This window comes from Acartia tonsa, chromosome 2, assembly GCF_053477335.1.
Source record: "Acartia tonsa isolate MP-2025a chromosome 2, ASM5347733v1, whole genome shotgun sequence".
In the NCBI taxonomy this organism is placed as follows: domain Eukaryota; kingdom Metazoa; phylum Arthropoda; class Copepoda; order Calanoida; family Acartiidae; genus Acartia; species Acartia tonsa.
In genome coordinates, this window is record NC_137261.1 from 62,141,975 (window position 1) to 62,154,582 (window position 12,608).

The following is a 12,608-nucleotide window of genomic DNA, read 5'->3' on the forward strand; positions in this document are numbered from 1 at the left end:
AGCAACTCTACAATCAAGTCCTATAAATGTAAGTATGTCCATAAACATTATCCTGTATAAAGCAGTTTTTAAACAAATTTACTTACAATTTTGATTCGACTGTTTATATTTGTATTCTGATTATTCAGTTCTGACGCTATATAATTGTTAATGTCCGTTTGTCCTACCGTTTCATTGCTTCGCTTTTGTGGATGTTGTCATCCTTGTTATAATGTATTTAACATTATTCTAATTATTTTTCAGATAAAACAAATGAACTAAAAAAGTAGAATTTTTGTAATCTTCATTGAAACCAATAAGTCCCTAGGATAAAAAAGGTGATATTTTAGATACTGTATAGGTACTCATAATTTTTTTTGCAAAAGACATTCTAAAATAATAATAATTAAATTAAACTTTTTTTATTTCCAGGCGCAAGAACAATAAAGAATCCATCATGAACAAGTGTCTTATCTGCTGCAAGGAATTCTCTACAAAGGGTAATCTAACAGTACACATGAGAATTCATACAGGTGAAAAGCTATTTAAATGTGATACATGTGATAAGGCATTTTCAGACAGTAGTGACTTGACTAAGCACAAGAGGATCCATACAGGAGAGAAGCCATACTCTTGTGATACATGTGAAAAAGCTTTCTGTACGAATCCTCAGCTAACACTTCATAAAAGGATCCATACAGATGAAAAGCCATACTCCTGTGACACATGTGAAAAAACCTTTTCACAATTAAGTGAATTAACTCGCCACAAGAGGATCCACACAGGTGAAAAACCATTCAAATGTGATACATGCGAAAAATCTTTCCGTACAAATGGTGACTTAACTGTTCATAAGAGAATCCATACAGGAGATAGACCATACTCTTGTGATACATGTAAAAAGGCTTTCTCACAACCAAGTAATTTAACTGCACATAAGAGGATTCATACAGGAGAGAAGCCATATCCTTGTGATACATGTGAATATTTTCGCAAAAATAGTGATTTGACTGTTCATAAGAGGATTCATACTGGTGAGAATCTATACTATTGTGAAATGTGCAAGAAATCTCTTAAATCAAGTTCAGATTTGCTAAAACACAACAAATCAGTAGGACATCTCAGGAAGTTATAATCTACTAAGAATTCAGTTCCACCTTCTACTTCTAACAGTTTTGTTGATTGTGGTGAAGCTAATGTAAAACTTGAGATAAAAGAGGAAGAAACTCTTGATGAGGATCCTATCTTAATAAAGATGAAGGCTGAGAGGGTGGAAGTAATTATAAAAGAGGAAATAAAGGAGGAAGAAGGAATTAGTTAGTAAATATTACCGTTCTACTACTATTTTTAAGCCTTAAAACTCACACCCTTACGGATTTTTAGCACAACCTACTCCTCCCTTAATTTTATTTCAACTAAATTATATAGATATTGTTTCTTTTTGTATATTTTTCTATACTATTGAGCAAGGTATGTCTACCATCTCAAATTTTTATTATTTCTCATTTTCTTAATTTCAATTAGTTCTTATATTTAAAATTGTGTTACATGTAAAATTATCATGATATTTATTTTCAGACTGAATATAAAATGAATTGAGACCCTTAGATTATAAAAAGAAAGAAAACACGAGTAATTTGTGTTTAGCAAAGTAAAGTAAGTTAGTTTCCTATATTACAAATATTACGTAGCAGAATCTTTAGAATATTAATATTAAATATGTAGGATGTCTATCTGTCTGTCATAAACGTGAATTAGCTTTCTGTAATCAAAATATTATTTGAGGTTAATCTGGATGTTACAAAAATATATTTGTTTAAATCATTTATTCATAATATCATATCATATCACGACCTATAACTCTTTAAAATACTACGCGGCATCCATGTACGTGCATCGTTTGGTATTTCAAGTATATTGAAATGAATGGAAATTTTCTCTAATGTTTTGCAATGAACGTGATTATTTGTAACTTATAATTTTTATATTTTTACCTTGTTTTTATCTAAAATTCATCTTTTTATCAATTTTAATCTTATTATATTTTCAGATTTTTAAATTTTATTTGAAAGTTTTTCAACAGAGAGGCGGCGGCGGGTTTCGGCCCAAAGAACTGAAACGATGGTACCGAATCCAAATAAGTAAGTAGTTTTTATTAATTATAATAATGTATTAAAACGTAGAAAGAAAAGAAAATTTTTATTTAAATTGAGGATTTTTATTTTCTCATATTTTGAAATCTGTTTTTGAAGTTTTAAATTCGTAATTAATATTTGCACATAAAATTTTATGTTTATGTAATCTGACTGTTTATTGTCAGAATTTATTTTTAAATATTAATGGTTAATATGAAATTTTACTCTTTATAGTAGAATTCATTATTAGTTTTATTTTTATTTAAAACTATTTAGTGTATGACTTGTTTTATTTTAAGGTTGGTCCAAACTGCTGATAAATTTGGTTCTTATTATCCAACAATTACACCTGAACTGTTGAAACAAGGCATAAATTCTATTTTATCTGTTTGTGCTGTAAGTGATGGAAAATCCTTGTCTGGAGAGTTTAGAGTTGCTCTGGGTTCAAAGACACCTCTAAGAATACCGTTAGATCTTGAACTTGTTTTAGGGTGTAACCCAATACCTGAGGTTCAGTTTTTTTATCCGGTGCAAGCTAATAATCTATTGTTCATGAACAACAGATGGCACACAGAATGGTATTCGTTTCAAGACCTGCTGGCTGCTGGACTTCTTGCTTGTGATAAAGCAAAAACATCCAAAGAATCTTACGCAAAGTTGGTGGATAGGTGTAAATTGAGTCTTATTAAAGAAGAATACCAATGTGCATTTAGAATAGAGGTGGGTTGTCCTTCCGATGGAGATGTGTTGGACTTGAATATAAGATGGCTTCCTTGTTCAGCCCACTATTTGAAGAATCATTCTAAATTAAACAGCGGTGATGTGGCTACAATCAATGGTGGAAGTGTAAATGTTTACTGTAAATTATTTCCAGAATCATTGAGAGATATTATGCATCATTTCCCAGTTCCGCCAACTTTATTTATTGATTCAGATATTACATTAGATGATTATTCTACAGCTGTATTGGATGGATTTCCTGCCATCTTAAGTTTCATTCAAGGTCACGTTGATTTGACTATTGAGAATGCTAGAGAATACATTAAATCTCCAACAGCGCACTCTGGCAATGTTAAGAGGTTTAAACCGAAGAGAAAGAATCCACCAACATCAACATCTGAGTTAGCAGCTCAATCTCATTCTACAGGTACATTCACATTGTCAAAATTTAGGACAAAGAAAAATATATGGCAATATATCGCCTGCGTTCATTATGCACAGAGGAAAAAGATTTCACTGTCTAAATCTGGGTCAACTTGGGATAGTTACATGACTGCATGGCGTACTTTTACTAATTTTTGTATTATAAAACGAAGAAAACCTTACATTCCTGTAAGCTGATCTTTGTTTACATTTATATACATTCTATTGATATCTGAGCTCCAACGTGAAAGGTCTATAGCTAAATTGTAATGATTAAAAATATGTTGTTCTCATTGTGATTAATAGTTTACTTTGTGATTTTTATGCTTTAAGGATTGTTTGATTTAATTATGACTGACTTTTAATATTTTCACACACTTTATGAAAGCATTCTTTTAGAACATACTTAATGTTGAATAAACTAAAAATTAATGTATTATTCTAATATTGCCTAATCAAAACATATAAAACGTATCTAAATGATCAAAATCGTGGTCTGGAATACGTTGGCCTACATAATGTCGGACACACCTTAATTATAGGCTAGCACTGTTACTAAAATAATATTTAATGGAATAGTAAGATCAATATGCATACAGAAAAGACATGCACTGAGATGATTAATGAAATTATAAATGCTTTACATTATTATTGTCAACTCTACACAGGTAATACATTAAATATTATTTATTTCAGGTGCAAGAACAATTTATAATCCATCATGCACAAGTGTCATATCTGTGCTAAGGAATTCTCTACAAAAAGTAATTTAACAGTACATATGAGAATTCATACAGGAGAGAAGCCATTCAAATGTGACACATGTGATAAAGCTTTTCTTACAAGTAATAAGTTAACTGTCCACAAGAGGATCCATACAGGAGAGAAGCCATACCCTTGTAATTCATGTGAAAAGGCATTCTCGCGAAAAGATGCATTAGCTGAACATAAGAGGATTCATACAGGAGAAAAACCATATTCATGTGATACATGTGAGAAAGAATTTCGTACAAATGGTGAATTAACTGTTCATAAGATGACCCACACAGGTAAGAAGCCATACTCATGTGATACATGTGAAAAGTCTTTCTCACAATCAAGTGCATTGACAGTTCACAAGAGGATCCATACAGGGAACAAGCCATACTCTTGTGATACATGTGAAGAGGCTTTCTCACAGCAAAGTCATTTAATTGTACATATAAGGATCCATACTGGTGAGATGCCATACTCTTGTGAATTATGCCAGAAATCTTATTACAATAGTTCTAGCATGTCTAACCATAACAAATCAGCTGGACATCTGAAAAAGTTAGAAAATATTAAGGAAACATTCACTCCTTCTGGAGAGAAGCCATACTCTTGTGAATTATGTCAGAAATATTATAAATTAAGTTCAGACCTGACAAGACATAAAAAATCAGCTGGACATCTCAAGAAGTTAGGATCTACTCAGAATATAGTTCCAGCTCCTGCTTCTACCAGTTTTGTTGTCTGTGGTGAAGCTGAAGTAAAATTAGAGATAAAAGAAGAAGAATCTTTTAATGAAGATCCTCTCTCTATCAACATGAAGGCTGAGAATGTGGGAGTAATTATAAAAGAGGAAATAAAGGAGGAAGAAGGGATTGAGAGTGAAGAATTTGTTTAAGTAGATAAACATAAGAATGTTTGATAAATGAATGAACCAAAATTTCGAATTTGTTGTAATTGTCTTTTAGCTTTATTGCATATTTATTTTTTATTTAAGATTTGATGTAATGTGTATATAATATTACTTCTCCAAAAAAAAATTTAAAGAAAAATTTTAAATTCTTTGAAAAAATTGTTTTGTATAAAAATGTGTAAATATGAAGTATTTTACATATTTTGTTTGCTTTATGAATATTTATATTTAATTTTATGGGCGTTATAATTTTTTGTTGAAGGTAAGTAATTGAATTTCTTTCTTCTTTAATTTTTGTTATTCAATATATTTCTCCTTTTCTTATATTCAATTAGTTAGATCTCATTATTAGAATTGTGTTACTTTTAAAATTACTTTCATATTTATTTTCAGACTTAATATAAAATGAACTCTAATTTAATAAAAAGAAAGAAAAAACGGTATTATCCTCTTGGAATTTTTTTTTCAATATTGAAAATTTTAGTACCCCCCCCCCCCCCCCCCCCAACAGCGAACTATGAACTCTGGCCGCAGCGCTCGGCTCCCTAGCCTGCCTAGCCGCAGCGCTCGGCTCCCTAGCCTGCCTAGCCGCAGCGCTCGGCCCCCTTGCCTGCCTAGCCGCAGCGCTCGGCCCCCTTGCCTGCCTAGCCGCAGCGCTCGGCCCCCTTGCCTGCCTAGCCGCAGCGCTCGGCTCCCTAGCCTAAAACCTAACCTAAAATAGTTGTTCGTCGGTAGTCGGAGGGCGGGGAACAAAATTAGAAAAAATTTAAGAAAAAAATTTCTAAGATGATAACGCCGAAAAAACTAGTAATTTGAGTTTAGCAAAGTAAAGTAAGTTAGTTTTCTATATCCTTATATTAAAGTAACAGGATGTATGTGTGTTTGTGTGTTTGTTTGTGCCTAAGGATCTCGCTAACCGCTGAACCGATATGGTTCTCCTTAACAGGGTAGCTTCTCATAGGTCCTGGGAAGGTCTATAACTATTTTAGGAAGAGAAATAATAATAAATCGAAATTTTTATTTTAAGTATAGAGACTCCAACGTAACATTGCGAGGTATCGTTAAAGGGACTCTTATGCAACATATCGTAGAAACTTGAACGCAACAAAAAACCAAACATTTAAAGTGCCACTAGAGGCCTCTAGGGGCGTAGCCGCTAGTTACAAATATTATGTAGCAGAATCTTTAGAATATCAATATTAAAGATGTAGGATGTCTGTCTGTCTGTCATAAAAGTGAATTAGTTTTCTGTAATATTATAAAAAAAAAACAGTTAGGGTTTGGGATAGTTTTTTCTATAGTATGTATTTTAAATAAAACCTGAAGATGGACATTGAATAACACTATAGTCCTATACATGTAGTAAGTGGATAGAAGAGACAGTGAGGTAAGAATATGAGAGGAGAGTTTTCATATAGTACATCAAGATACTTTTGCCTACATAGTTACAGCCGCACTAGCCCTGCTTAATTTTTTACTAGCTGTTATACAATAATCGGTATCTTAAATGATTATTAAAAAATATGAAGGATTTAAATTACTATTTTCAATTCTACACAGGTATTACATTAGATTTTTTTATTCTAGGTGCAAGAACATTTAAGAATCCATCATGAACAAGTGTCATATCTACTGTAAGGAATTCTCTCAAAAGAGATATTTAAAAATACATATGAGAATACATACAGGTGAAAAGCCATTTAAATGTAACTTATGTTGAAAAACATTTACAAAAAGTAGTAATTTAACAACACACATGAGAATTCATACAGGTGATAAGCCATTCAAATGTGATTTGTGTCAAAAAGCTTTCACAAGACCAAGTATATTAACTTAACATATAAGGATCCATACAGGCCAAAGGCCTTTCCAATGTAATACATGTGAAAAAGCTTTCCATTCATATAGTGAGTTAACTGTCCATAAGAGTGTGGAAGTAATTATAAAAGAGGAAATAAAGGAGGAAGAAGGAATTGAGAGTGAAGAATTTGTTTAAGCAGATAGAAATAAAAATGTTTGATAAACGAATGAACCTAAATGCTAATTTGTTATAAACGTCTTTTAGCAAGGGCTGTATTATTATGTTTGTATTTAAGATTTGATTAATTATATTTTAACTAAATCGTGTAGATTTTGTTTCTGTCCTTCTCTTGAATTCTAAAATGTGTTGTATATATTCTTTAATTTTTGTTATCCAATATATTTCTTATTTTGAGTTAGTTCTCATAATTAGGATTTTGTTACATGTAAAATAATTATCATACTTATTTTCAGACTTAATATAAAATGAAATAAGTTTCAAGATCATAAAACTGAAATCTAGAGTAAGTTTTATCTTAGCAAATTAAAGTAAGTAATTGTCTGTCTGTCCATACTAAACTTTTTTGCTCACCAAATTTTCGTTCATTTTTTCTTTCATTCCAAATAAGAATGGTTTCTCTCAAGATGCCTAATCAAGTTCATAACTCCCCCCCCCCCCCCCAACTCTATATTGCAAGGTAGTCTTTTGTGTGTTTGTGTTTTATTTTAGGTTAGGTTAGGTTATATTGGGTACAGGGTAGCACGATACAACAACAAAAAATCTCAATATCTCGCATTTTCTAAAAAAAAAAGTAGGGGAATTGGTTCTAATGCTTGCTTGGCAAAGAAAGAATTAATTGGTTGATCTTCCCCCACTCACTCAATCATAGATATAATAATAGAGATTTAATAATTTCCTTCTACTCAAGAATTGAAATAAATAAATGTTTATCTTAGGTGCAAGAACAAATAAGAATCCATTATGAACAAGTGTCATATTTGCGGCAAGGAATTCTCTAAAAAGTTTAATTTAGCAGAACATATGAGAATACATACAGGAAATAAGCCTTACTCTTGTGATACATGTGATAGGGCTTTTACAACAAATGGTCAGTTAACTGTTCATAAGAGGATCCATACAGGAGAAAAACCATACTCTTGTGATGCATGTGATAAAGCTTGCCTTACAAGTAGTGAGTTAACAGTCCACATGAGGATTCATACAGGAGAGAGGCCATACTGTGAAAGTCAATAAAAGTAGCGTGACTCACCACAAAACAAACATGTGTAACCATTCATCCAGGTAGACAGCAGCATTTCTGATCTCTGTAAAATTCACAAATGCTTGGTCTATGATATAATAAGTAAAACCCCAGAATAGACTAAAATACTTCTGGAATATATAAAAGCTTCATAGGTACATAAAATAGATCATTGAATAAGCAAGATAAAATGCACATAAATGTATTTTATAATAATACGAGTTAAAATAAGATTCTTGGTCTATGATCACTGGGTGCTTTAGATTAGCAGAAGAGTCCTCCCTTGGTCATTTAAAGTCGGCCTCTTCTTCTTCATGAGATTAGACACCCAGTCTGATATTTGGTCTGTGATCACCGGTATAAGTACCTAAACAAATAATATATGACTTGGCCTGTTTAATATCAATCTTCACACATACTCTTGTGATAAATGTGATAAGACTTTCTTACAACAAAGTCATTTAACTGGCCATTCCTACAGGATTCATTCAGGAGAGAAGCAATACTCTTGTGATACATGTGACAAAGCTTTCCATACAAATAGTGAGTTAACTAAACATATAAGAATTCATACAGGAGAGAAACTATTCTATTGTGAGTTATGTCAGAAATCTTATATTTGCACTTCAAGTCTGACTAGACATAAAAAAACAGCTGAACATCTCAATAAGTTAGAATGTACTAAGAATACAGTTTCACTTTCTACTTTTACCAGTTTTGTTAATTGTGGTGAAGCTGATATTAAACTAGAAATAAAAGAAGAAGAAACTCTTGATGAGGATCTTTATCAAAATGGAGGCTAAGAATGTTGAAGAAACTATAAATCAGGAAATAGAAGAAGAATGTCAGTATAAAGATTCAATTTCATATAAATAGAACTTTGATAAAGATTGAAAAACAACATTATTAACATTGTGAAAAAGATTAAAAGTTTAGAACTTTCCATGGGATATTTAATAATGAATAGTAAATTTATGAACTTCAAAATAATTTATATAGATATATTTTCTAATATTTTTCTTTTGTAAAAAGCAAAACTTTTAAATGCTCAAGTGTTGAAAGAAATTATCTTGGTTCATCAATATTTTATTATTTGTTCATTATAAAACTAATGTTGCTTGTAAAATAATAAATATAATTATTTTCAGAAAGAATAGAAAATGAAATAAGACTCAAGATTATAAAACTGTAGTCATGAACAACATGAAGAGGAACAGAACACCAATAAATTTGAGTTAAAAAACAAAGTAAGTTAGTTTTTAACATGTAAAAGGAAAATTTTATCTATAACAATCTACAACAAGCCAAAAACATTTTAAAAACATAATTCTTATAATAAGTTTATATGTATATTGCTAAGATACAAATTTTGAGCTGTGTGTTTTTCTATGGATGTCATTGGATAGTCTCTTTTCAACACCAGTGCCGTGTATTATTCTATTTACAATTTTATACATTAGGTATTTTGTATGTGTCATGTATATTGTACATAGATTGGCGCTTCCACGTGACTAGAGAGGGAGAGGGACATCTAATAATTTTACCTACATAGTGACTGATGTGCGGAAACCTTAATTATAGGGTAGCTTTGTTACTAAAAAACAGTTCATGAAATAAAAAGATCTAAAATCATTATTTCTTACTTTACTATTACATTAAATATTTTCAATTTCAGGTGCAAGAACAATTAAGAATCCATCATGAACAAGTGTCTTATCTGTTCTAAGGAATTCTCTCGAAAGGAAAGTTTAACAGTACATATGAGAATTCATACAGGAGAGAAGCCATTCAAATGTGATACATGTGAAAAAGCTTTCTGTACAAGTAGTGATTTAAAAGTACATATGAGAATACACACAGGAGAGAAGCCATACTCTTGTGATACATGTCAAAAAGCTTTCCGGACAAATAGTGTGTTAACTTCCCATAAGAGGAACCATACAGCAGAGAAGCCTTACACTTGTGATACATGTACAAAGGCTTTCTCGCGACAAGATGCATTAGCTAAACATAAGAGGATTCATACAGGAGAAAAACCATACAAATGTCATATCTGCTTCAAGGAATTCTGCTCCAAGTCTAATTTTACAAGACATGTTAGAATTCATACAGGAGAAAAGTTATTCAAATGTGATACGTGTGAAAAGGCTTTCTCACAACAAGGTCATCTAATTGTCCATGAGAGGACCCATACAGGAGAGAAGCCATACTCTTGTGATACATGTGACAAAGCTTTCCGTACAAATGAAGAGTTAACTGTACATAAGAGGAGTCATACAGGTGAGAAGCCATACTCTTGCGATTCATGTAAAAAATCTTTCCGTACAAATAAAGAGTTAACTGTACATAAGAGGAGGCATACAGGTGAGAAGCCATTCTCTTGTGATACATGTGAAAAGGCTTTTCCACGTCAAAGTGATTTAAATGTCCATAAGAGGACTCACACAGGAGAGATGCCATACTCTTGTGAATTATGCAAGAAATCTTTTAATGATAGTTCAAACTTGAGAAGACATTATAAATCAGCTGGACATCTTAGGAAGTTTGAATCTACCAAGAATACAGTTCCATCTGTAGCTTCTACCAGTTTTGTTGATTGTGGTGAAGCTGATATTAAACTTGAGATAAAAGAAGAAGAAACTCTTGAAGAGGATCCTCTCTCTATAAAGATGGATGCTGAGAGTGTGGAAGTAATTGTAAAAGAGGAAATAAAGGAGGAAGAACGAAAGGAGAGTGAAGAATTTGTTTAAGTAGATAAAAATAAAAATGATTATTTCTAATTGCGAATTTGTTGTAAACGTCATTTAGCAAGTGCTTTATTTTTTATTTATGTTTGTATTTAAGATTTGATAGTAAGTGTATATAATAGTGTATATAATCATAATTCTCTGAAAAAAGTTTTGTATAAAAATGTGTAAATAGGTATCTAGTACCTTATATACTTTGTTTCCTTTGTTTGCTTTTTTGTTAAAACACAAATCTGCGTTGCCTTAACCCTGCCATGCTGCCTTGTACCAAATTTATCCAAACCTAAGTTTTATCAATGCTAATTGATATAATATTGTAAAAATTTATTATATTACAACTAAATTGTGTAGATATTGTTACTGTTTATACTTTTTTCTGTTATTTTTTTTGTTCTTTTTGTCTTCCTTCTTTAACTTTTGTTCCCTAATTTATTTTCTTTTATTCAATTAATTAACTCCATAACTAAAATTGTGTCATATGTAAAATTATTATTATAAATATTTTCAGATTGAACATAAAATGAAAAAGACTCAAAATTATGAAACTGAATTCAATAGAAACATAAAAAGATAAGAAAACAAACCTAGGTAAGTTTTAATTTATCAAATTAAAAAAGTAAATCGTCTGTCTGTCCTTATAAAAAGTTTTCGTTTTAAGGCATCTTTATATAAGTCTAGGTATAGATTTTACTTTGGTTTGAGTTTAGTACAAACCTTCTATGGGTTTCATTTAACAAGGATGGTTTCCCTCTGAGTGCCAAGTTGAGCTCAATACCCCCTATATTGTGGGAAAGTTTTTTATGTGCATGTGTTTTATTTTAGGTTAGGTTAAGTCATATTGGTATAGGCCCCGCAAAGTAAAGATCAAGGAGGGGTAACATAACATTTTTCAGCTTATTTTTTTTAATATGGAGGGCGGGAGTTTTCTTATGCTTGCTAGGCACTTTGAAAGCACGAAATTAAGAATTGTTATTGTTGATTAAAAACCTCACTCACTTGAGCACTGCTACTAGTCAAAGATGAAATAATAAAGGCAACGAATTATAATTTTCTTTACTTCTGAGAAATCATGTTCACTATTTTTATTCCAGGTGAAAGAACAATTTCCAATCCATCATGTTGTCTTGTGATATTTGCCAAAAGAAATTCTCCATCAAGGACGCCTTAACAAGGCATATTATGATTCATACAGGAGAAAAGCCTTTCAAATGTGATTTATGTGGTAAAGCATTTACGCAGAAATGTAATTTAATAACGCACAAGAGGATCCACATAGGAGAGAAGCCATACTCTTGTGATACATGTCATAAGGCTTTCTTACAACAAAGTTCATTAACTGTACACAAGAGGATCCATACAGGAGAGAAATTATTTGTAAAATAAGAATGTATGTTTATTTTCAGACAGAATATAAAATGTATTAAGACTCAAGATTATAAAACTGAATTCAATATAAACATAAAAGATAAGAAACCATAGGTATGTTTTAGTTTAGCAAATCAAAGGAAGTAAATGTCTGTCTGTCCTTATGAAAAAGACTTCGCTTACCACTGAAATGAATCAGTTCTCTTTTTAAAGAATTTTGAGATAAGTCTTTGTTTGGTTTGTGTACTTCTTTGTTGGAGTGTAGTACAAAACATTTTATGCGAAAAGGCCACATAAAAAATTTACGATTCATTTTTCTTTTATTTAAGATAAAAAATGTTTTTATGTGTTTTACTTTAGGTTAGGTTCATTTGGTACACCTAATGTATAGCCCCTGCACGGAGGGGTTAGGCATAAAGAAAGTGTAACCCCTTATTTTCAATGTATTTTATTTTTTAAAGGAGGTTGTTTATGCATGCTAGGCTAAAGATGAAATAATAAAGGCAAAGAATAA

At 31.3% G+C, this 12,608-nt stretch overlaps 3 protein-coding genes across 4 annotated transcripts; all 3 read left to right on the plus strand.

The window, feature by feature from the left end:
* The first annotated feature begins 241 nt into the window (after positions 1–241).
* LOC145312296 (uncharacterized) lies at positions 242–1,558 on the plus strand. The gene is made up of 2 exons (XM_080151537.1): positions 242–317; positions 412–1,558. The coding sequence occupies exon 2, from the start codon at positions 437–439 to the stop codon at positions 1,112–1,114; it is 678 nt and encodes a 225-aa protein (XP_080007663.1). The 5' UTR covers positions 242–317; positions 412–436; the 3' UTR covers positions 1,115–1,558.
* Positions 1,555–5,314, plus strand: LOC145312295 (uncharacterized). 2 transcript variants are annotated; one of them, XM_080151535.1, is made up of 4 exons: positions 1,556–1,635; positions 2,030–2,120; positions 2,414–3,261; positions 3,954–5,314. In XM_080151535.1, exons 2-4 carry the CDS (start codon positions 2,101–2,103, stop codon positions 4,028–4,030), a joined length of 945 nt encoding a protein of 314 aa, XP_080007661.1. In that variant the 5' UTR covers positions 1,556–1,635; positions 2,030–2,100; the 3' UTR covers positions 4,031–5,314. The 2 variants fall into 2 exon arrangements, with proteins under 2 accessions (XP_080007662.1, XP_080007661.1); XM_080151536.1 differs by lacking the exons at positions 2,030–2,120; positions 2,414–3,261 and having other exon boundaries at positions 1,555–1,635.
* Positions 5,315–9,128: 3,814 nt separating this feature from the next.
* Positions 9,129–11,162, plus strand: LOC145312892 (uncharacterized). The gene is made up of 2 exons (XM_080152117.1): positions 9,129–9,229; positions 9,658–11,162. Exon 2 carries the CDS (start codon positions 9,683–9,685, stop codon positions 10,730–10,732), a length of 1,050 nt encoding a protein of 349 aa, XP_080008243.1. The 5' UTR covers positions 9,129–9,229; positions 9,658–9,682; the 3' UTR covers positions 10,733–11,162.
* The last annotated feature ends 1,446 nt before the right edge of the window (positions 11,163–12,608 follow it).